Source organism: Ambystoma mexicanum, chromosome 1q (genome assembly GCF_040938575.1).
Source record: "Ambystoma mexicanum isolate Mex_15411 chromosome 1q, UKY_AmexF1_1, whole genome shotgun sequence".
Lineage (NCBI taxonomy): Eukaryota > Metazoa > Chordata > Amphibia > Caudata > Ambystomatidae > Ambystoma > Ambystoma mexicanum.
The window spans coordinates 687,277,930-687,304,100 of record NC_090922.1 but is presented as its reverse complement, the minus strand read 5'-3'; the positions used below and the strand labels follow the sequence as shown (position 1 = coordinate 687,304,100).

The window sequence follows — 26,171 nt, the reverse complement described above, 5'->3', positions numbered from 1 at the left end:
GTAGAAATTGCTGTGGGCAAAATGCCTTATCAAAAGCGTAGATACAGTGACTTCTCAAAAGGTGGGAATATATCATCTAGGTATCTCTTAAACCCTGGGTCCACCACAGTTTTTAAATAGGATACACCAAAATGAAGCTTTCTTGCATCTACGCCCAATTGATCTTGTGCTAGCGTGCAAGCTCTCGACTTCAGAGAGTTAATACCCTGCAGCTGTATTGACTGGGGATTATTCCACAAATCAAGTGCATTAATTTGAGACAAACATTTCTGTATGTGGAAAAGCTAATGCAAACTTTTCCTACTGTCCAAACCCATAACGTGTATCAGCACGTTGTGGTGTTTGTCAAGACCCTCCTCCTTCCAGACGCTGGCCCAAAACCATAGTGGCTTAAATGAGATTCCCGCCATCATCCAGGGGTTGTCTAATTCCAGATGAGTTAGAGCTGAGGGTGCCAACATGGGGAGCAGCAGCAACATTTTTATAAACGTATTCTCACAAACGGATGACTTGGAGATGTTTGCATGCCCCCACAACTCAGCACCATAAGTCGCTGGAGGGATGGCTTGTTTATGATATAACTCAAGCGCTGGAGCGTTGGACGCATTGACCCACTCAGCACAATTCCCATCCATAACCAAGCTGCACTTCAGCAGTTAAGAGCAAAATGGCTCCGCTGGCTCCTTTCAGCACCACTGCCTCACATCAAAACTGCATTTTGCAGCTACAAAAGGATGGTTGCACTATTTTGCCAAGCACTACTGGGCAAGATGGAACTGGTGGCACACCAACAAAGGCTGCCAGGGTGTGTTACGGTGTGTACTATAGAAGCTGAGAGAAAAAGCAGCACTGCTTTGCTGTTAGCCCAAAGTTTCCTATTGAAAAAGGGAAATATTTTACATTTAAAATGATGCCGCTTTGATCCTCTTTTCATCTGTTCTACATTACTCTGCTTGTATCAGTGAGGCCCTGCCATGCCCATCCCTATTCAGATTCTATTCCAGCAGAAGAGAGCCGTATTCCTGAATGGCAAGCTGTGGCAGACCAAGTCTGGGAAATCACAGAAGCTTTACTTTCAACTGCATGGGAAAACGCTTTACTTTTGGGCTACAATATGCCAAAAATCACTGCTTCAAAAGAAACCGTAGCTTTAAGGGCATATTTCAATTTCAGTGGACCTGTGTCTTAAAAAAATTGCTGTATAAGTGAAACTGACTAGGGCAGCAAAACAATGTTTGGAATCCAGATGAGAGAGAAAAACGAATTTGAAAGGGAAATCCCAGCAGCATTCACCATGTGTCAAAATGTGTTTTTGCAAACCAAGATAAATGCCTGTTTTAAAAGTACAATGTTGAATAAAGCCCTTTCCTTGCCTAGGGATGTCAGGGGGGTGTTGTGTGAAAACCTATATGGGATGTTTTGTTTCAACAGACATGATTCTGATGCAGAAAAATAAAATAACTAAGTAAAGGCATTGGCTGCATTGTGGAACTAGCCAAACAGGTTTTCTGCTTGGGGGGTTGCTAGCAACAGGAGTGGCCTTCCCCCCAAAAGAAGCCACACTAGATTCTGGGACATCTACCTGTTAACTACCGCCCTTGAAAACTTTGAATGGACCAAGAAAAAGAAATATCACACTCTGGTCAGACTTCTGTCTCCGCTTCAGCTTGAGACAATAGATCTGGGACACCTACATGCGACATTTGGAAGTGACAACCACCAGTCACTCAAGCTGGGGAAACTCCAGGGTAGCCCTGGGCTGAACTGACATTTGGTGGTAGCCTGAAGAAAAAAATGGTCCCAGTGGAGGACAAATGCCACCCATTTTGGCTCTAAAGACTAGTTTATTAATACAACTTTGAGACTTTTATCTCCGCAATTGGACTACGCAGAAATGTGTAAGTTTCACAATCTAGATGCAATTTTGGTGGCTTTAAATGAAGACGTGGTAGCCTTCAGTGGCATATAAGGGACAGAAATGGCGGAGACTTGGATATTCTAAGGAAAGTGTATATTGTGCCACTTTGAAGTTCAAGATTAAAATGCCTTATGGTAATATGTACACATGTATAAAGAATTTTAGGTATGAGATTTCTCACTGAAAAGGATGAAAAACTATTAGAAGGGATAAACAATGGCGTACATACCTGGTAGTGGGAACACCACGCTCTGTATAAAATATGTAATCTGCCTATGTAGTTTGCGAACATGCCACAACTGTACAAATGTGTCATTTATGTTAAGATAGATTTTTGACGAAAAGGACTATGCGAAGGCTTTGCACCTCATAAAAACACAACCCCATAAACTGAGTCCCCTCCTAGAGGAGCCAACCAACATTGGCTGACCTATCCGGTTCTTGGGGGTAGGTCTAGCTCAGTTCTGCCCATCTATAAACCCATGGATGTCACCGGATTTTATATAAAGTGTGGGGGTTCACAGGGACAGAGACTCTCTCCTGAATTTCCAGCACCTTCGTATTCAGACATTCCAGATCCACCTTTGCAAGATTCCAGACTCTACTGCTAGGACAAAGCATAACTGACCGTATTCAAGCCGGGACAATTATCCAGAAAACCCCACAAAAATCCTGATAGCAAAGAGGAAAAGAGGTGGTACCCTTGGGGAGCATCCTGTGACCAGACCGGCCTTTGCCCACTACCTGCATGCCTGCTGTACCCTTGCCATCCAGTGACCAGACTTGCCCAGCTGCTTACTGTCAGGAGTATCCACCGCTATCCTGTGACCAGAGCTTTTGAGTCCAGAACCGGTTGACTGTCCAAATCCACAAACTCAAGTGCGGATTGTGAGTATTTACCCATCCCATAGCCACACATAGCCTACCCCATCTTGATACTTTGTATTTGTTCCACGTTTTAAGTAATCCTATCCATACCCTGATTCCTTATTAAAACTGTTAGAATTCTCTGTGCATCTTGTCATTGATCTCCAAGCGTTAGCACCACTTTTCTATTAATTTCTGTCTTGCATAGATCTAAGTCCTTAGTCATATTTGGAATAATCAAATTAATTCCCACATAAAGTTGAACGCGGGGTGAAAAGGTTGACGTCACAAATCAATCTTGGAATGTACTGTGTCTTTCTTTAACCATATAGTCTAGATAATTTAGTTTAAGTAAAACTTGTCTTTCCTTTTTAAAACCGATTTTCTTTCCTTAACTGCTTTATTTTACCTAAAGCGAATCTCATTCCACCTTGACAATCTCATCCATTTCTTCAGCTATAGCCACTCTTTCACTTCTATATTGTCCCTATGATGTGCATGTATCATCCAGCCTAAAAAACGCATTCTGATTATGTGTATTTCACCCACTTTCTTTAAAAAAAACGTTTTGACATTTAAAACTGCAAATGTGTAAATTGCAACTTTTCAACCTGTGAATTGGGCAGCACTTTGTTTTCATTTGAAGTTGCTTTTTGAACTGTGTGCCTTTTGTGATACCTTTTCTTATAGTTGCTAGTGATATTAAATCCCTGATACTGTGATAAAACATATGTATATCATTATTTAACCACACACATAATTAATTATTTGTCAAAATCCGAGTGTCGTTTATGCCATTGCAAAGGGTTTTAAAATCCCTTTTGCCTCTTATTTTGGGGTTTGAGGGAACATTGCAGGGGGACACCCTAACTCAGGTGCTATCTATCCTAATTGAAAAAGTGCTTCTATTAATTTGTGCTTTGGATATGTTCTTGTAGAAGGTTACCCAAGTGTATTTGATTGTAATTATCACCCAATTTGTGATTGCTGCCCAATATAAAAATTGTGTGATTTTCTTTGAAATTAAAATAAATAAATATTGTGTTACCACCCACCGTTCTGGTTCATGGTCAATTGTGACTCATGGTATTTGTAAACATTGGGGGTGAGACGGGTTGGTATCAGCTCAATTCGAATTTGTAGAAAATCAAGAAAAAGCATTCTCATTACGCGCTACATTTAAGGCTAAGGGTGAAGGTCCTGGTCCGGTGTGTGACGCCCGGTTGAAATCCTTTACAGGGGATATTGCACCTCTATCATAGTTTGCATAAAAGGACTGTATGCCCCCACAATATTTAGATAGTGTTGTTTCAGCTTTAGCTACCTGCGGGCCCCAGCTACTGGAGTCCTCATATCGCACTCCTGAACAATCGAACTGGGAAACTTGGTCCAACATGAAATCATCCACTGTTAATTTTTATCTGTCTGGGTTTCGCATGTGGAGGTCTAAAAACCATAGCTTTACATTTGGCAAGATTTAAGACTAGTTGTAAGTCTAAGCATTTAGAGGCAAATAGCTTCAAGACATGTCTTAATCCCTGCGCAGAGGTAGCCAACAGAACTGCATACTCAGCATAGAAAAGCGCTAGATATTTGTCCACCTCCAGCTTGGGGGGTTCCTGGCACCCACTCAACACTCAACCGAGCATCAGTGATTTCCTGTATATATATATATATACATATATATATATTAAACAGTGGGGCCAGGCCACACCCTTGCCTCACCCCCACTTCCACCCAGTGGTCGAAGTGTACGAAAAGAAGTAGTGGAACTATGTTCCCTGCTGGCCTGCACCCACTCCCCACAAACCCCATCATCACGTCCCATCCCACACACAATACACACACCCAACACTTGCACCTACTGTTTAAGGGAACGTTCAGTGCAGTGCACTGAATGTACACGTTTCAACTTCTTCCTGCACTTTTATTTTAAAACGAAACCATTCTGGAACGGTTTCTTTTTAAAATAAAAGTATAAGAGCTGTAAAAGGTCATTTAAAAAAGTAGAGGAGCACCACTCCCGACCGCTCCCGCTCACTTCGACCACTGCCACCCCAGATTCCTGTGTCAGCTCTCCCCCAGTCCATATCTGATGGAAGCTTTGTTGGATGAGTATAGCATACGGATGATAGCCACAAACTCTGGAGGAGCCCCTTGGCTTAACAAAATCTGCCATAAAGTAGCCCTTGACACAGAGTCAAAAGCTGTTTTCAAGTCGAGGAACACAGCGTATAAATACATTTTCTTTCATGTGGTGTATGCTCAGTGAAAAAATAAGGCATTGATCCAGGGTGTTCCTCTTAGGTCTGAAACCAGCTTGTGGGTGTGTGACTACCTCTTCACGGTCTGCGCATTGTTGGAGGTGTTTCAATAGAAGCTTGCCAAAACATTTCCCCATACCATCAAGGAGGGAGATTGGGGGATAGTTTGCTGGGCTCTCTTTACCCTCTTCTTTTATAAATAGGGACTATGAATGCCCTTCGCCACGATTCTGGAATTTCTCCTTTAAAAAAAAAGAGCGTTAAAGTATCTACACAGTACTGGGGCCCGTATCCCACTCTCATCTTTAACAAGGTTTCTGGGAATATGATCTGGCCCAGTGGCTTTTAGAGGTGGTAAGTGCCCCTGTTACTTCGCTACGAGTAAATGAGAAAGTCACTGAGGTTGGGAGAACAGTACTAAGTTGGTTAGAGTTAGAGAGCGTGTAGTCCTTATAGTGATTCAAAAAGTAGGCCCGCAAGCAGCCTTGCTAATATTACAGTGTGTTATGTTATCTTATGATCATTCTGCTCCTTTTCTGATGCTAACTTCCAGAATGCACACACATCTCTTGAATTTAAAGCTCCGTGCAGCTTCACCCACTTTTCAGCCGCGTAGTCCCTCTTCTTCTTGGCTAATAGATATTTTTATTTAGTTTGTAGTAGCCGCAACCAGGCTTTATCAATCCCAGAAGGACAGGCCATGCAAGCTACAAGCTCTCTCTTGGCTTTATGGCAAATGTCATCATACCACCCACCACCAACCAAAGAATGCTTTTTCACTTCACGAACGGGGAGGGTGACATATGATGTTAGCTTCCCTTTAAGTTGTTCAAATTCGTGCAGGACAGTATTTTCACTGCTAGCTGGGTCACAAATTGCAGATATGTTACTTAGTATAGCAGCATACATTGCCGGTTTACAACCTTGTTTCAATAAATTCGACCATCTGAACGGCTGTTTCACCTCTCCACATCAATACATCCTTTGTTGTGCGAGATACAGGGAGGAATACATTATAGACCAAAACCAGGGTGGAGGCCTTAGGTGCGAGAGGTGCCATATCAACAAAGCGCAGAATGTGTGGGTCAGTGTGACTGTATTTCTTCCTCCATTCTCCCGGCACCAGTCCCTGAGCCTCCCAGGTGCATGCCACAGTGATATAGTAGTAGGCTTAGTGTATCAAAGTAGTTCTGATACTGTAACTTACGAGGGACCTGACCCTCCTCCTCAGAGAGATGAACCCAGTTGACCCCCGTGGAAACTGACAGATGGTCGGAACATGAACCAATCATAGCCTTACATCCCCTATGGAGCAGGCCCATGTATATGGTCTCACCAATCAGTGGCGCTTATTTTCTACTGTATATTGATGGCGCTGTACTGACTTTTAAGCTCCTGCTTGTACTAAGGTGAACCAGAACGTTCTCGAGCAGCAGAGTTCTTTGCTGCTACCTTTGTATTCTGTACAATTCAATCTTGTTATCCTTGCAAGCAATATCTTTGCCTTTTTCGCTACAGGGTTGTTTTCTTTCTGGCGTGAGCGTAAACAGGACTTGCTTTCATTTACTAAATGCACTGAGGGCTCTTAGCACTTCAGCCTTCTCGTACACCTACATAATACATGCAGGGTTCCCAGTGCTTTGGCCTTCTCCTACACCTGTTAATTGCACAGAGTGTTCTTAAAGCGTTGGCCTTCTCCTACACCCTTTAAAAGCACAGAGTTATTTGGGCTTTGGCCTTCTCCTACACCCTTTAAAAGCACAGAGTTATTTGGGCTTTTGCCTTCTCCTACACCCTTTAAAAGCACAGAGTTATTTGGGCTTTGGCCTTCTCCTACACCCTTTAAAAGCACAGAGTTATTTGGGCTTTTGCCTTCTCCTACACCCTTTAAAAGCACAGAGTTATTTGGGCTTTGGCCTTCTCCTACACCCTTTAAATGCACAGAGTTATTTGGGCTTTGGCCTTCTCCTACACCCTTTAAAAGCACAGAGTTATTTGGGCTTTGGCCTTCTCCTACACCCTTTAAAAGCACAGAGTTATTTGGGCTTTGGCCTTCTCCTACACCCTTTAAATGCACAGAGTTATTTGGGCTTTGGCCTTCTCCTACACCCTTTAAAAGCACAGAGTTATTTGGGCTTTGGCCTTCTCCTACACCCTCTCCTACACCCTTTAAAAGCACAGAGTTATTTGGGCTTTGGCCTTCTCCTACACCCTTTAAATGCACAGAGTTATTTGGGCTTTGGCCTTCTCCTACACCCTTTAAAAGCACAGAGTTATTTGGGCTTTGGCCTTCTCCTACGCTTGTGGGTTATGAATTGTATTGGAATACAGACATTCATTTGAGTTATATAGAGACAATTTCCACCGAAACTGTCTTTGCAAACTGGACACCTGCTCTCTTTGCCTGCACACTACCCTTCATTCGCCACTCTTCCTACTAGGCTGCCCTTAACCTCTCTTGATCGCCCCAGTCCCTGGTCCATAATGCTTTGGACCATGTTACCCCCTCGCTGCACTGGACTGGGAAGTTGCGCTCCTCCAATGCTCTCGCCCCCTGACTATAGCCTGCTGGATCTCTGTAAAAAAGAAAGAGGCCTTCATCTGCAAGCTGACTTTTCAGTCGTTTGAATGGACATCTTTAACTGTATTCTTGTCAACTTGTGTTCATGTGAAATGCTGAACATATTGTGTCCAGTCTGTAAACATGTGGCCAATACACAGCCTTCTTTTCGACTGGCCAAGCTGTCTAATAGCATAGAGTTGTAGTTAATAATGGGCTTCAAATGCCTATTGCTCGTGTTAACAGCTGCCGCACAGCTCAGGCCTGAACACTATGTTTCAGGAATCTAAGTGGCCGTATAGCCTGTAACGGAACGCTGCAAGACATAGTACCACATCAATAATGCTTAAGAAAAGAAATTCTGCATTGAAGTAACAATGTACATTTTTCACTTTGCGATTGTGTTTTGTCTTCAAAAAGCCGTGTTTTCTTGCCATCTGATGTTTTACAAAAATGGCACAGCCATCTTGGGCGTTGGGTGTTAGACTATGAGCAATAGCCAGCATAGCTTGTCTGCGAGGCTATAGGAAGTGCAAGCCACCAACCATTTAATTTGGTTTAAGGTCAACCATGCGCAAGAGAAACAACAATATTCTGAGGCAATGATTTAAACAGTCCTTTATGCTCTTTTTGGGGGCGGAGGGGGTTAGCTGTTAAGAACTGTTAGTTCTGAGAAGTGGCCTTTTAATTAATCCACTTACGTTGTATTTTTTCCTGTAGGTTCATGTGCTTTGCACTCAGAATATGACTCCAAAAACAACAAACGCAAATCTTTCAGGTGCTAATAATTACATAAAACACATACCGCAAAAATTGCAAGGATAATTGCTAATAATTACAGCAATTAAAAAAGCTACATTTTGGCATCAGGAGTCTTGTCAAGCAAAGGCAATGAAAGAGTAGGCACACTTAAGGTCATGGGTTTAATTAATTTAGTATTCTCAGTCATTTGATATGGTGCCCTTCTAGGTTACGTCTCAAAAGTGGTTTTGAGAGAAATACTGTTTAAGCTCAACAAATTAGATGGAGGCCCTTAGGTTTCGTCAGAAAAAAATAAGACTATGGGCTTCAATACGAGTTTGGCGGTAGCCATGGAGCCAAACTGGGCTCCTTTACCGGGTTCCCTGAATAGGGAATTACCGGGCCATTCCGAGTTCGGAGGGCCCGGTAATTCCTCCCTCAGGGAACCTGGGCCCGGACCTCCCCCATTCCCATTTGAGCCCCCATAGGGCTCAATGGGAATGGGAGAGGGAAATAACAATGGGCCGGCCCGTTGTTAGCTCCATTTTCCCCTCGCGGGACCTGGTAACAACGCCTGGTTTTACCAGGCATCCTTACCGGGTCCCGCGAGGAGAGCTCTTAATGAGGCGGAATGCTGTTAACGGTTCCGCATCCATTAGCGGAACCCATTAACCCATTCTGCACGGGTCGTAATGAGGCACTATATTTCTTGCTCATTTGGACTGAACAACGGTAAAGGTGAACATGGATTTTCACCACTAAATGTGCCCATTGTGCAAATACACAGATTCATAATATGATTGCTTTTGTCCCCGAACATGAATAGAGTGTCAGCAGGTTCCAACACAGAGGGCCTCGTTCTCCTGCGTGTGGAATGTAGCAAATGAGATGCTTGCACCTGCCTCCTTATCCCTGATTCAAAAGCATTCGAACTGGACCAACTGTTGCTTCACGAGTTATCGAGCAACTGCCTGAAAGTGGTGACTAACACGTCACGTTGGTGGGGGAGGAGACACACGAGGTTCAAGATACAGGGAATAAATCTAGTCAGTGAACAAACGCGACGTTTAAGATACTGAGGAGGCACTTCCGGCCAAGTGAAGTAGGATGCGTGAAACACGTGAATGAGATGACAGGGCGGGGATGCACCGTCGCAGCGACTGCCCCGATTTAAGGGAAGAATGCAGGACATTTTGTTTAAAAGATCATTTTGCCCACATCTGCTTTTTGACTGCTTAAAATGATCTGCGTACGTTTGTCTCATAACACACAACAATTAAATCGTGGGGAGACGTCTTTCCTGGTCCAGTTCTGAACTCTTATTCTGTGTGCTTTCTGGCTTTCTACTGAGGGATCACACTGTAGTTGCACAGCTTTGTCGATCCAGTCGCGCCTGAATGCCACTGGGTCTCCCCCTTCCAAACCTTCATATATTCCAAATACGTCAATGTATTTACACCTGCTTGGATTTCCTAGTTCCACGTTGTCTGCGGACAATTCCAATACTTGCATTGGTTCCAAGCCTTCCTCTCTGTTCTCAACACTAGCCCAAACATGGTCAAGCCCAGTAGCCTATGATTTCATGGCTGCACACATTTGTTTCTAAGCCATTGTGTGTGTTTGAAGCCCTGCTATATGGAACAGTCATCTCTTTTAGAAGTTGCTCTGTGGGCAGATGTGGAAGTGTTGACATACATCAGATTGCCTTCGGTTCTCTGCGTCTACGTTTACTGAGAAATCTCTGTCTTGGGGAGAAGATCCCTTGCCGTACCTTTGCTGTTGGCCCCCATGAGGTTCCAACGAATGATGCTACGGAGCGATCCATGCATTACTCGTATTATCCCAATACAGCCTCCATATCACTTCCATATTTCCCCATCAATAGACTATCCACACATGTTAACTTAGAGAAAGTATGGGATATGGTGGTACAACGATCTTACTGACATCTTACCTGAACTTTGATGTTGATGCTCTACGCAAGCCTATGGAAATAGGACGAGCATACTCGTGCTTAGCCCTTAAGGGGTTGATATCTGCACGCTCATTTTAAGGGCATGCTTGTTCCTGTCCACTCGCACCAGGATTCTGGTTATCTCAGTGCAAGGTGGACTTCTACATCACCTCTTAATGTTAGATTAGGCTGTGAAGCAGTGTCCACCTTTAGGTGATCTCTGAATGAGGAAAAACGTATCATGATAATATGTGCTCCCCTACAATCCTCATATTGGTTTCGAGGCATTTCAAACAGTACCAACTTGGTCTCAGCTCTGCATGCGTAATGGTGTGGCCAGAAACACCCCTTTGCTACCGGGCCGCATCTCCTCCTACAGCTTTTCAATGCAGTCCCCCAGTCTCTAGCAACACGCTCCACAATTCTGTAGATGTTCAGTCACGTGAGTCCCATCAGATGCCGACCTGCATCCATCCTCCAACAGGAATTTCATCATGTGTGCACCCGCACATCCTCTGTACAGTTCCCCGCATCTTTACACGCCAGGGTCGAGGCAGGTGACGTATTGTGTGAAGGCAGAGCAAAGCCTCAGAGAATGCACGCATGGCACTGAACTTGGTACAACAATTGACGCATTTGTGTTCAGCTGTTTCTGTGTAAACATGTTTTTCTACTCTAACTGAAGTTGGCACTGAGGCACAATTTATGAGTCTTTGAAGACAGTCATGACGATGACATTGGTAGCAATACAAATAGAGTAAAAACAAAAAAGCATCACGTGGGCCATTGGGGAACCTTCCCTAGGATTGTTGCTCAATAGGGCAAGCTCTCTCCAGACCGTTTAAAGGACCTCCCTGTCACTCCATTCCTGCATCCACGTGGGTTTATGAGATCTGCGGGTGTTTCTGGGAACATTCTCTGATTGGCTCAGTGAAGTATGTGCTTTACCAGGTCTGCAGCCAGACAAAGAAAGGGGCTTAGTTTCTCTTCAGGTCACAGATGTTTAAGATACCGATAAACGTTTAGAGCTATGTTCCTCTGCATGACATTATTTAGGTATGTCCATTCCCACCAATAAAGCTGCCCCAAAACTTCTTTTCAGAAGTCGCTGGCGGCGCTTTCTTTCCAAAGAACGCTCCGCATGTGCACTTGTTCTGGGAGAGTGCCATGTCAGCACTATTTAATGAAAGGCACGTATTTTGCAATTTCTGGGATGGCCTCCCGCAGTCTTTTTAAATTTAGTTCAAGGTGGTTGCCATGGCACACGGAGTGATGCACAGCGTTGGCCCCCCGTGCCTCGGAGACTCCCTGTAACCGCACAAGCCGGGCAGAATAGCAAAGTTCAGCCTCCGAGGTTGGGCAAAAGTTTCATGCTGGAAGGGAGTTTGCCTGACGTGCTTCCAGTGTGCACAATGTGACCTTAGCTGTAAGGTGTAGAATACGCTCTGGTTGAAAGTATGTATCAAAAGGGGCAGATATTTATCCAGCATGTATATGTGTGGGTGGCATTTGACATTCCGTGCACAATCCATCCAGCTGTTTAGAGTTAATGCTGATAACCTTCAGAACCATTCACAAGTGCAGACCTGCATTTGGTATGTTTGGAAATGAAATGTATGGATTCTTACATTTGTTTGCCAAGGAAACTCTTTCTCCACTCTCTGTTCTAGGTTATTCCTTAGCAACGTGGATTCCCTTCCCTGCTAGCACTTCCTATGGCATCAATGACCTTAGCAGTGCTGGACTGGCCTGCAGGGAACTCTGGAAATGTCCCGGTGGGCATCGGCACCGTGAGCCTCTTCTGAGTGGGTACTCTGGGTATTCGCTCCTCTTAGCCTCACTTCCATCCACTGTACTCCCACCCTTCCATCTCTGCTCATCCCCCACATTCCTTTGAAGTACAGAGTGTATTATTAAGCTTTGAGTGTGTTGCTCCACACTCTTAGCAAATGTCTCATGTCTGTTTTTTGTATTGTCGGACTACAGTTTGATCTCTGTATTGGGACAAGTGTTCCTTAAAGTTTATTATTTGAACTCGTTTTGTCCAATGCTCTTGTGGGAGAACTCAATGGCCAAACCCACACCCGTAATGCTACTAAGAGGGGTTAGGCTTCTGTCACGCGTTTAATATGGGGCCACTTTTAAAAAAATATTTCCCGGGCAACTTTTGGTTCCCAGTCCACCACTGAACCCTAAGTGGAGACAACATATGTCCCCGTTTTTCTGCTTGCTAATAGGTTGATGGAGCAGAGCAGATTTGCGAGGAGATTGGTCTGCAAAATTGCTGGCAAAATATAAAAGGCTGGCATATTTTAATCCCAAAATATTATCAAAATATTCCCTTTTTAGTGAAATCGCAATATCAACTTGGTTTGAATTCTGGATTCGACACCAGTTACAGGGATGTTGCAGAACGCACACTAACCTGCTGACACAGTTAAAGGCCTCCAAACCCCCCAAAGGGAATGCCTTCAGCCTCTGAAAAAAGTGGGCAGACACCCTCCTCCGCATGCACCATTGACTTTTGCTTTACATTTATTATTAAAGGTGGAACTATGGTACGTTATGCCATGCACAATTGGAAGCCCCCATGTTTATCTGTCAGGGAGTGCAACAGAATATACTTATTGTATGATATTTATTCTGGGAGCGCATGTGCGGTTTGCTATGCATATGCAATTTCGATTTCTGTGCGATTTAGTGGCAATAGAAAATGTGGGGGTTATTTACCAGTAATCTTTATTAATCCTAGTCCTGCTCTCCCTAGTCACAGGGTTTGTGAGGCATCAGCCTCCATGACAGGAACAATTATCCTCCCATACCTATGATGCATCAGTTATATTTACAAAACATATAATTGACATACACATTGGCCCTCATTACTACCCAGGCGTTGGACCATGGTGCTAATAGCACCATGGTCCATGCCGGTAATTTACCGACTCCGCCATGGCGGAATGGGGAATTACCACCCCATTCCGAGGTTGGCGGGCGGTAATTCCGCATGCCGCCATGGCCCTTCCCCTTTCCCATTTTTGCCCCATAGGGCTCAATGGGACTGGGGAAGGCGATAATTACGGCACTGTAAATTACGGTGCCGTAATTAGCTCCTAGGTCCCTTTGCGGGTTGGTTTTTTAACGCCTGCTAAAAGCAGGCGTTAAAGTGCCACCCGCAAAGGGACCTCGTAATCAGGCGTTAAGGGTTTAACGCGCCGCCACCTTTTACGGCGCCGTTAACCCCTTAACGCCTGGGTTGTAATGGGGGCCCTAGGCTCAGGGATTGAGAGGCAAATATGTTACTACTGTGACAAGGACGAGTATGCTAGGAGTCACAGTAATGAATGTCACCAGTAAGTCATTCCCACATTACCTTCCCATCCCCTTCCTTATCCCAGTACTTACTTGTGAGGTGTACCAATGCTTTTATACCTGCATGGGTTCATGGCCCCAAATTCAACACAATAACACAGCCTATGTATGTATGTAGCAAATTCCATCACTGATTTATTCAGCAATTTAGGCCCCACCACCTGTTGTCAAGGCCCCAGTGCCAAAGGACATGGAGCCTAGACCCAGAATGTTCAGACTATAATGTCTCACGAAGTCTTAGGTTCAGCCCACGCAGCTACACTATGGCTGTTCTCTATGGACACTCCTTGAGTTTCCACCAAAGAAGCTGGCCCTTGTCACTGCCAGGAGTGGCTGTGCTTCGGCCTCATATGCCTCTGATATGGCCCCGCTGATCAACTATTGAGAGTTGACAGAGGGGCAAAGGTTATAAACAGGCTGCCCTCAATTCAGCTCTCTTGCCATCTAACGTTTGCCACAGCTCCTCCCTGCAGGGCATCTTCCTGCGACCAGCGGAATTTAGAAAATATTAGAGGCAAAAACCCCAGCTCAAACCTTAGCGCCGGGAAATCTGGAAAAATGTATAGGTATTGGTACATGTACAACAAAGCCCTTATTATCACAGTGCTCCTGGCCAAGGTTATTGCTCCAAGAAACACAGCATTCATAGGGAGACCCTGCAACACCTCTCAGTGTAGCAGAAGACCCCATGCCTGAGATCCCAGCGGGACTCCAGGCTCAGGCTGGGAGAAACTCGTTCAAAGCTTTGCTACTAGACTCTCATGATATTTTGTGTATTATAAGTATCCTTCATTAAGTGGGTGTGCCTAATTTTATTCCCCCTAGTATGCAATTGCACCCACAATTCTGGGACAAGAAACAGGCTGTGTATAGGAATTAAAGTTTCGTTTTATTCCAATAAAATCTCTTGTAATGTGGTACCCTAATTTCATGCTAGGGAAGTCACCACTGTAAAATATCAATGCATTTGTAACTTGTGTATAGAAATACGATATTGGCCTGACAGTGTGAATATTACTAAGAAACCGTGCACACGTGCAGTCCCACAATAATTTATATTCCTGAATCTGATTTCAGAACAACACCATCGAAGTCTACAATTACACTGCTGGACATTTGTACCGCGCACTATCACCACCGGAGTGGTCCTCTGGCACTCTGGCTCTGAAAGAGGAGGGGAGGTTGAGTTAGTGGGAGGAAGCAGGAAAAGTACAAGAGAGCAGTGATGTGCTGTTGGCGGCCTCAGCCCGGTGGGTCAGTTGGCTGGGCCTGGGGTGTTTGCGGCCGGCAGCCATTGTGTACTGTTGTGCAAGACTATGTGTGTTTTTGTTTTGTTGTTGCAATGTAGTGAAGTTTGTGCGGTTTGTTGTGCTGTAGGTTTTGGTTGTGTTTGGTTTGGAGTTTGGGAGGTGTATGCAGAAAGGGAGATTGTTAGTAGGGTTGGTTAGTTTGCATCTCTATCCTGAATTGAGGCTCTCGGCTTGCGTAGTCTCCCCTGATGGGGCTCTGTCCTGATCCTGGTCCGATTGGTAGACAGGGCTCCTTACTCCTCTTGCCCACACCTCTAATATGCTCTCTCATAGCTCCCCTTATCCTTCCTTCCTACTCATGTGGCCAGTGCACCTGCCTATGTCAGCCTCTCAGGTAGTGTGGTGAAAGCCAATATCCGACAATTCCACGCTACAATTCCACACATAGCAAATTAAACACTTGTTTTCTCCTGTATCAATAGCAAGTACAGGTGTCAGAGAATTTCTGCAAAGGAAAACAACATTAATGTAATGTAAAACACATGTGAAATGATTTCCCCTATGTGTATGTGTGGTGAGTTTCTAGCATATGCATGGAAGTTGAATGCAAACTGTGGTCAGTTGCATGCGACTCTGGAGGCATGCGTTTGGGGTCCACTTATTTGACTGACCATGCAAACATCCGCTCGGGAGGTGCTGCTCACTATCTGCGCCCCTTACTTACATAACACTATGATCCACTCCTCAATGCTGCTCTATATCCGGTATTTCACTTGTTAGTCTCTTCAGCATTTCAATGGCCTCATCCCTCTTTGCCCTCCAGGTGGGCCAAATCAATATTTGCACTCATCTGGATTCCCTCACTCAGCATGGGGCCAAGCAGCCATCTAAAATAGTGTGGGCCTGTAACTGCAGAGGACACAGGATCCAGGAACGTATGCCGTTAGCTTTAATGTTAAACTGGTACTTCAAGAACATATAAGGTAAGTACAAGAGGTATATTACATCCCTATGCAGATAGAGGGACCGGTGGACCACTGATCAACCATAACCTGCCAGGGCACCCATTCCCAGCTATATATCTACATCTACCCCTGTGGGCCCTCAATTCTCCAGCGCATAATACATTCCACACTGACCTCACATGCATACTGACATCACACACCCTGGGTGCTCAGGTAAATATACCACCCAGCAACACCCAGAAACATTAAGCTATAACACAAGGAAACAAGCAACCAGTATTAAAGCACTGCACAACGTACGGTGCCACATATCACAGATAATCCCAAATGTTCCAACCTGGCTTGAAGGAAACATCCAAAAAGACGGTGCTCTAACGTGACCTCGTGGAAACACCTGCATCCAAACTGTGGAAAAACCACAACCAAACCATAACCATGCAGCAACAACTGATGCAGATTCTTGCAATATGCAGTTGCAACCAAAACTTTAACCATGCATCACAACGCTGATGATGATCCTTGCAACATGCAGTTACAACCAAAACAGAAACATAACCACCCTTGCGACCGATATAACCATGCAGCAAATTCTGAGGTTGATCCTTGCAACCCGCAGTTGCAATTCCAAATTTAAATATGTAGCAACCACTGATGGTGATCCTCGCAACACGCAGTTGCAACCAAACATGTAATCATGCAGCAAATGCTTATGATGACCCCTTGCAAAATGCAGTTGCATCCAAAGTACAACCAAAATGATACTAGCAATATGCAGGTGCAGAAAAAATACCAAAAACTCATAAATGCAGTGTGCATGGAACAACAATCCCAAATCATTATATTAATTAATTAATTCATTCATTTTGTTATTTGGTAAAGCACCTTTCACCATACACATGGCTATTACAAAACTTGTGATATGCCACAGCACTGAGATGAGATTGTCAATAGCTGTGATGGGATCGGCTCCTGAGTGAGCCATGATTAGCATGAGGTGGCATGCATGCGCAGTTGTTAAATAGGTTCAAGGGCGATTTTGATGAGGTTCACTAAGGTGACTTGCTGTGACTGCCCAGGGCGCTTCCCCTTTCAAATACTAGCAAGGGTGGGGTTAGGCTGTGGAGGGAGGAGACACATGGTGATGTCTTTTGGTGAGTAGTAGTAGCAAATCTTTTGGAGTTGAAATGCAGGATAGGCCATTTGCCCTATCAGGCCTAATAAGGCACAAACAGGTAAGGCCCTTGTGTTTCTATGTCCTTTGCTGAGGATGTTTGTGACTAAGATGCCTAAGGCGAAATGATGAAAATGCTACTGAGAGCAGCAGCTAGTAATAGGGCCTGGTCACGTGACCAACAAACTCTTCAGTGCAGTATTCCTGGAGCTGGCCTGGAATCCCTTACATAGGTCCCTGGAAAGCACAGGACATGCTGGTGGGTGGCAAAGCTGAGGAGCAGCACCTGCTCATGTGACCAGCAACCTCCTCAATGCTGTCTGCCTGAAGCTGTCCTGGAGTCCTCAAGTAGCTGCTTGAAAGCTTCCTTCTGTGTTTACCAAGGTTTAGAGGGCTAATGTTGAGGCGAACTTTCAGTGGTTCATGGACATTTGTGGTCTCAGCTAGGATGTGGTTGAGTGCTCTGAACTGGATGTTGGCATTATCAAACACAAAAACCGATTAGTAAATTAATTGTGGTTTTATTTTGTAATTATTATATGTCAAGGTTGTTTTAAAAGGTGTGCATTATAATTGTAAACTTGGTTGTACTGGGACAATTTTAGCTTTCACTTTGGTTCGTTAAATTCCATGAAACATTATTCTGTTAGTGGTAGTGTTGTGAACAAAATCTTGCTGTGCATTGCTGATATTGAATTTAGAGAAATACTTTCTGTTGTTGTCATGTTTCGTTTTGGTGTCAAAACGTTTGGAATGCCATCAACATCGGTAGGTGACTGCATTCTGATTGACTGACAGTCAACTACAAATGGATTATGCATCAATGGCAGCATCTGAACTCCTGTGCGGCAAGATTACAGAAACTTCGCACTGGTGGAAGTGCAAAGTTTGCAAGGTATTAGCATTAGGGCAAAGTTTGCCCTATTTTTAAAAACAATGGGACACATTAGAAAACTATTGCACCCTGACAAGTGCAGTTTGGCAGGCTATAAGCACCAGGACAAAAATTGGCCCAGTGCAAAAAAGATACATTTTCAATGTGTTTTTTTATCAGAGCAAAGTTTGCCCTAGTGCTAATACCAATAGGTATAAGCACTAGGGCAAACGTTGCCCTGTTGCAATAATGCAGTGAAAATGTATCTTTTTTGCCCAAGTGCAATTTTTGCCCTGGTGCTTATACAATACCAAACTGCACTTGTCATGGTGCAATAGTTTTCTAATGTGTCCCATTTTTTAAAAAAATAGGGCAAGCTTTGCCCTAATGCTAATACCGTGCAAACTTTGCACTTGCAAAGGAGCAACATTTCTGTAATCTGGCCCCTGGGATTCATACCAATAACTTCAGATTACCAATAGGCATCTGAAGCAAGCGCTTAACAAATTACCAATATTACAAACCAACATAAACAATCAAGTTACATCAGTTGCAGAAAGAAACATTAAAGGTGCAGATTTGTGACTTAATCAAATGGATACAGGCACAACTGTAGTGATGCAACTAGATGTTTGAAAAGTGCAGAGGAAGAGATAACCGAATGAAGGCAGGAAGAAAGCAGCCACTCCAAAAATCAATTCTGCACAAAGAGTCCCTAGCCAGAGAAGATAGGGTGGAGAACCATTATTGGCATTCAGTTGGTGGCCATCGTCCACAGATGACATTATTATAAAAGGAAGTAGGATAGATACCATGATTTTATAGTTTTTACATAGCACCTCCATCTAAGATTGTCCCGAGTCCTCCAAGCTTTGAGCAGTGTAATATTACGTTTTATTATTACATGATTTAATGGTATGAAATGTATGGGAAGGTTGTCAGGGTGAGTGGTGTCTGCTGGCATTACAAGGTGTAATGTGCAGGATCACCCATGACTCTGGCAAGCACCCTATTGGCGAGTTATTCGCTCCTTAAATTTCCTATCCTTAATTCTCAGTTTAGGTTCTTTTAATTCATGGCTCAAGAAAGTCTTTTAAAGACATATCCCAGGATCACCCAACAGCATTTAAGTGGTAACATCTTTCAAGCGTTGGAAGACATTTTAAAAAGCCCAATAGTTGTATATTGGGGGACCTAAAGTCAGTCGTGTACCAATAGCACAAGAACATTTTGTACGCCCGCAGACCACTAAATCTTACCCAGAGTTTACAGATCATTAAATCTTACCCAGAGTTGTGGTCATTCCAGAACCCAGTTTAGAGGTATTCCATACCAAGAGACTAGATTTACAAGACTTTATTTGGATTTTTTACAGCTATCAAGGAAAGTGTTACTAGTACTTACGAGATGGAACGGATGGAGGTTTCAAATGTATCATAAGAGGCTAGTATGCAGGGTTTGCTGTGGGAGTTCGGTTGCAATCATGCAGGTACAATGGGATGGATATCCGTTCAGCACCATCCACTACTGCAGCTTTTTGTGACAAATCCCCACGTGACACGAGCGATTTGCATAAAGAAAAGAGAGCAATGACATTATCCAAAATGGAGGCATCCCCTTGCAAAATATGGTGAGGGGGCCCTTTATTTATACAGAGTCGCTGCACTGAGAGTGGGGAACGTGGAGGCTGAACAAAAGGGGCTTCCCTCCACTTCAGTACTGGAGGCTTGTATGCTATTCCCTGGACACAGAGGTTCATTTGTGGGAGAGCAGTCATATTAAGCATGAGAACAGCTCCACTTGATTTGATTTTACGCTCAGTCAGAGGCAAAATGAGTACTCGAGCAGATATTTAAATTCATGGATTCGGGTGGTTAAGTCCAGTGCATCTGGCCGCAGCTTACTGACTCCTTTTTGAGGTCGGACCTTTTACTGTGGTACGTGTAGGGTGGCAGAGGGTATGTGGGTTGGTAGTAACATAGGAGCTGGGTGGATAGATGGCAAGGAGGTGAGATGTGGGAAAACGGGGGGCATGGGAGAATGCCCCCACATACAAAATAAATGCTGCAGGAAAATGTCCATTGCAGCCACCTGTCAAGGATCCTTTCCAGGAACAAGGAGCATTGGAAACTTCTTTGTATTTATGGGGAGGTAATTACCCATGATAGCAAAACAGGTAAGTCCTTTTGGTGTACTGGCACAGTGATTCTTTTTCAAAAAGAAAACTCGAATGTTTCCAGTTCAGCTTCTTGCCCACATACTAGATTATCTGGCCGCCCATGTTTCAATATCATTCACCAAGACCGCGGTTATCATGTATGAAAGTGATATAAAGTGATAATCTAATGCGCAATGAAATATGTACAATGATGTCTACTTATCTTTTAGGCAAAAGCGATGGTGAAGAAAGCATTTGCAAGGAAGGGCTTGAGAATGGCAAAGGAAGTGATGATAAGGACCACAAGCGCCCAAAACGGCCGAGAACAATACTAACTACACAGCAGAGGAGGGCCTTCAAAGCTTCATTTGAAGTATCTGCCAAACCATGCAGAAAGGTAGGCACATGGACATTTTTGATGTGGGGCTATCACATCTTTATTTTGTAGCAAATATTCTGATGCTTTAGGCTAAACTTGTGGCAAAAAAGCAATATAGAAAAGGAAGGGGTGTTGAGAAGAAGACAATTTGGTTGGCGTGGAAAGTGGTGATGAAATTGGTAACAGTTACTCCATTACAAATTGTTACTTTTTGTGTACTGCCCCTCAGCATGTTTTTTTTTCTTGATGACATGTCTCAATGTAGGCAAACAAAATAGCTCTGTCGTTCATGCAGTCTAAGTTCAAATTGAAATCCCTCTCCCTAATCCTAATTACTTGTCCTACCTTTTCGCTCATCTTGGTCCCTCCTTCCAGTCATTTCCTTATCCTATGCCCTCATCATTGACCCCCTTCTCTGTCCAAGTCCCTCTCTCCATATACTAGTCCCTCTTCCTTTTCCTTATCCTAGTCCCCATCCCAGTCCCTCACCCTCATCCTAGCCCACCATTCTCTTACTTGTCCCTCACCCTAGTCCCTCTTTCTAGTCAGTGAACCTCTACTTTGTCCCTCATCCCTCTTCCTATTCCGTATTCTAGTCTCTATTCCTCTTCCTCAACCAAGTATATCCTCCTCTTCTTTGTCCTAGTCCCCTTCTTTCCTCCTAGCCTGTATCCCTCTTTTTAAATGTAGCTCCTTTGTCCTCTTCCCCTTCCTTGCCATGGTTCCTCCTCTGTATAACTTTTCTTCAGCCAACTTTGTCTTCTTTGAACTAGTTACTTTGCCTTGTCCAATTCTCTCTTTGTAATCCATCATCTGAATCCCTCTTCCTCCTTCTACTATATCATCCTGGTCTCTCTTGCTTGTTCTCTAATTAATATGTTCTTACATGATTAATTACAGACCAGTCTCTAAGCATGGGACCAGGATTCCAAACCTATGTTGATCTGCATTGTCTTTCTGCCAAGATAAGCATGTTGCCCCTGAACTAACCTCCTGACCCAGCTTTCCTCTTGTCCCTCTTCCTTATTCTAATCCTTTGCTCTAATCCCTGTTCCTCCTCAGTGTCCCAGCACCTCTTCATCTTCTTCGTATTTCTTGTCCTTCATTCTTCTTTCTCATCCTCATCCCAGACCCTGTCCCACAACTTAGTCTTTCATACTTGGCCTTGTCCTTTATCTTCATCGTTCTTCCACTTTATCCTCCAATTTTTCTCACTCTTCATTCTCCCCATTCTAGTCCCTCTACTTTACCCTACTCCATCTCCATCATCCTAATCTCTCATCTCAATTTCTCTTACTCATCCTAGTACCTCTTTATCTTGCTCTACCAGCACCTCTGTCTCTTGCTTTTCCCTCTACCCTTTCCCTGTGCTTCTCCGATGTACTAATTCCAATTCCTGGCCCTAAACTGTGTCCTTGAACTTCATCAAGTTGCACTTCCACATCTAAGTCCCTCTTCCTTCTCTCTCTTCCTCATCCCACTTCCTCACAAGTGTCTATTTTCCTCATCCATGTGCCTCTACCTCTTCCTTTTTCTGTTATACAGTATTTCTGATTCTAGTGTCACCTTTCAAGGCTCCTCAAAACTTTATTGTTTCCCTATTTTCATTTTTGGAAATCTGACAAATTATTAGTGGCCAGAAGGACTTCTAAAAAAAGTCGCCCTGCAATTGCAACCCTTTTTCAACTCATTGAGAGTATGTGGTCCAGAGTCACCCATAATGCTCCCTGTACCAGGGGTGCTTCCTTAGCATCCCATTCATGCCCCAAGTTGATCATATCATTTGACACAGCTCTTGTGAGTATGCTGGTGGCCGCTGCAGTTTAGTTTTGGCTTCTTGTGGGTGAAAGTAATTTTACTGCATTCGAAACCTAATGTATCTTTTTGGTAGCCCCTAAAGAATTATATTCTTTAATTGCAGGGATGTTAAGGTGAGAACTTAATGCAAAAAACACTGGAAATTCACCTAGAGCCACCTTAACTTTGCACCGCCCGTAGCCCAGACTATGACCACAATGATGACATTACAAATCACATCACTGATGCCATCACTGGTGACAACACTAATTGCATTGTATAAAACTGATTACATCAATAATGGAATCAGACATAATATAATTTATAAATTAGCTCATGAAAGCCTTGATTACCTTAATAACAATTTAGGTCATGGACTTAGCCATGGCAAAGGCTGGGGTCCCTGGCCAGCACCAAAGGCCATAGCTAGTGGTCGGTTAGTGTTAAAAAATACCAATGTGCATGGTTAAAAGCCATGTCCAGTAGCCTGTCACTGTTGTAAAATATACAGTGGGCAATTTTGGAAGATGTAGTCAGTAGTCATAGCTAAAGGCCATAGCTAGTGCCCATTAGTATGTCAGAAAATACAGTCCGCACAGCCAAAGGCCGTGGCCACTGGCTAGTATTGTGTTGAAAACCATGGCTAGCGGCTGGTTAGTGTTGTGTTATACACAGTGGGCATGGTCGAATGCCATTGCTTATTGCATTTTATTATTTTAAAATGTACAGTGGACATGGCTAAAAGATGTGCAAACTGATCAAGGTCAAAGGCCATGGCTAGTGGCCCATATATTTTAGTATATATAGTGTCCACAGGCAAGGATTGTGGCCACTGGCCAGTATTGTGCTAAAGTCCATGGCTAGTGCCTGTTCAGTGCATATAACACACATCGGACAGTGTTGAAAGCTGCATCCACTGGAAAAGGCCAAAATCTATGGTTGGTAGCTTGGTAGTGTTTTCGAATATTCAGTGCACACACATGGGGGATAGTTGTGACCACTGTCCATAACTGAAGGCCATGACTAGTACCCATTGATGTGTTAAAATATATTTAGCCATGGGCTGAAGGCCGTGTTTAATGCCAGTTACTGTTGAAATGTAATTAGTGATGTCATCAGTGATATTATCTGTGATGTCATCATTGAGGTCATAGTCTGCACAACAGGGGGCATGTAGTTAAGGTGGATTTAGCTGAATTTCCAGGGGTTTGTTGCATTAAGTTCTCACCTTAACGTCCCTGCAACTAAAGTTTTGTCCTTGTATTGCAAAGGTTTTGTTACAAAGTATTGCTCAGCTTAACATCCCAGCAACTAAAGATTTGTCTTTGAAATTCAAGGGTTTTATTTTTCCATAGATTTTAGAATGCTTCCAGACCACTTGCATGGTCTTTGTCCATGGTCAGTGGGCATGCCTTTGGCCCTGACCACTGTCCATTTTAAAATGCTACCAGACCAGTAGCCATGGCCTTCGGATTGCACACTTTGAGAATTCACAATGTTTTTAGGCAATACGCAGTGTGGTTAAATTATTTGCGATGAAGCACACACTTTGGTTAAGCAGCGTTCTATAAGTGGTACATGCCTTTTCGGCGGCATCATTTTGGTGCAGGCCGATTTGGCACAGGCATTTCGCCACAGTGCCCATTTTGGCGCCATTATTTTGGTGCAAGGGATGTTTGGATTTGGCCGACATTGCAGCCACGTCTAAATGCCCTCATGCTAAATACGATCACAGGACTGCACTGCAACAAACTTTGCCACCTGCAACTTGAGTTGCATTAATTTTAATTAAATAACATTTTAAAAAAACATACAGCCCTGCAACCTGGTCTGCCAGAGCTCAAGGCCCTGCATTTAACCAATAGGGCACAATGGCTTGCTTCTTCAAGCAGGGACCGACCCTGCTTAATTTCAAAGTGACAAAGGATCCAGCCTCCTTAGGCCATGTGCATCATAGACATACATTTCATACTTAGCCTATAATTTAATATGTTCAATGATAAAAGGCTAGGTATGAAACATGTGAAAATTCAAACAATAACATTGTTGTTGCAGAATGGTTAAGTGCTGCATCTCGAACACCTTAAAGCCAGGGTTCTCTGATAAAAACGTTCAGCACAAATGTGATTTTTTAAATTTCATTTAAGGCTGATATGTGTTCGTCTCCACCAAATAAGGATGTGTCCTCCTAGTTGGTCTCTTCCTCATTCCAGTGTTGAGGTGGTGTTTCTGGGAGACGTTTTAGAGGGGAGAAAACAGAAAGGGCTGACAGTAGCCTACAAGGCTTGAGGGATAGAGGGTTAATTATGAAAAAGGAATGGGGATACCATGTCTCATCTAAGGAGGACGTCCTATCCTCACTTATCCAACAAAGTGATTCTCCCTTGCATATCCACCACCAGGGTCAGGTTTCAAAAGCAATGGCCTTTCCGGGGTCACCTGACAAGTGGATACACAGTGAAAATAAGTGAGTACACCTAAGGGTCCTCACAGTATTTAAACAACCATCAGTGCCTAAAAGCTCATGACCTTAATCATCTGATGGCCTGCCCTTAGGTTTGCATATTCATTGAGCTGGGCAATGTTTTGGATCTTTTTAAGCAGTACTATGTTCCTGACAACATCCCCCATTCTAAATTGAAATATATGGGACTTTAAACAATAGGATATCAGGAGGATGCTATCCCTTAGTCATAACTGAAAACCTTTCAGTACAAGTCTTAGATGATCACCCCCAAATGGGTGCTGTCCGCTGTGAGTAAAAGTATCAGATGTCACCTGATAGGTCATGGTACGGAGATTGCATCATAGAACGGTGCTTCACAGGCCAAGGGACAATTACAAATTGGACAGATTGTGGTAGGTTAACCAATTTCATATAGAGATGGCTGGCTGGTCATGGGAACCAACTCACAAATGAAATAATTCTGGAGGAGCTGAGAATCCTAGCAGTGCATTTACCCCAAATCATGTCAACTTCCCAATTCAAAACTCCTTGGATAATGAATTTAATATGTAGGATTATGGGGACAAGTGTCCATAATATCATGTAAGTGCTGCAGCTACAAAAGCCCTGTAGAGAGACGTGAGCCAAAACACATACAATAAAAATAATCCAAGAAGGCCAAATGACCACTGCACCACTTTGCAAGGGAAAATAAGGTTTATTATAAGTAAAAGTCTCAGACGGTCCGGTAGAACTGAACTGACACAGAGCTCTCCACACCACAACAAGTTACAGGTTAGATAGCGGAAAACTGCACCTTATCAAACATGAGTTACAATGTAATCCCATCACCCTCATTGGCTACCACCTATATGACATTCTATTATCCTCATATATTCCCTGCCACATCTTATGTAAACCCATTCCCTTATGCATGTGGCCCACTACATCAACAATATTGAGTTGTAGTATATAATTGGCCAACACTTATATTGATACACTAATAAATCCTAACCACCACGTGAGGTGCACCCCTCTGACAAAGACACGTTCAAAGTAAGACTGGCAAGGCCAACTCTGCTTTGATAGAACAATGGCTTTCTCATTATACCAGATGCTACAACACACACAAACTACACCTCCAACCTTGGCCTAAATGTACTGGCATCACCTCTGCTCCTCCTATCCCTAGTTCTGGTACGTTCCAGACACGGCTTTCCTCTTATCTCCTTCAGACTCCAGGTGCCCACTAATGATGTGACCAGGGCACCACTCTTGGGCTTCGATTTCAATTATTTATTTACTTTGGTTATGCATCTACTTGTAGTTCAAATAGGATGGTCGCTTCTTGGGTGAGGCCAATAGTACTCTAAATCTTCACCTGGCTGATTGTCATCACAAAACCTCATGCCCTCTCCTCATGAATCTATCCTTCAAAGGGCGCATTCATGCAAGTAA

The 26,171-nt window shown here is 43.7% G+C and overlaps 1 protein-coding gene across 2 annotated transcripts in view; it reads left to right on the top strand.

Annotated features, from left to right (window-relative positions):
• The window catches only part of LMX1A (LIM homeobox transcription factor 1 alpha), an 875,614-nt gene that overhangs the window by 792,941 nt on the left and 56,502 nt on the right, over window positions 1–26,171 (top strand). For both annotated transcript variants that reach the window (XM_069641283.1, XM_069641284.1), the window contains one exon: window positions 20,322–20,488. In XM_069641283.1, coding sequence (XP_069497384.1) covers window positions 20,322–20,488 — 167 coding nt within the window. The remainder of the gene's footprint in view (window positions 1–20,321; window positions 20,489–26,171) is intronic.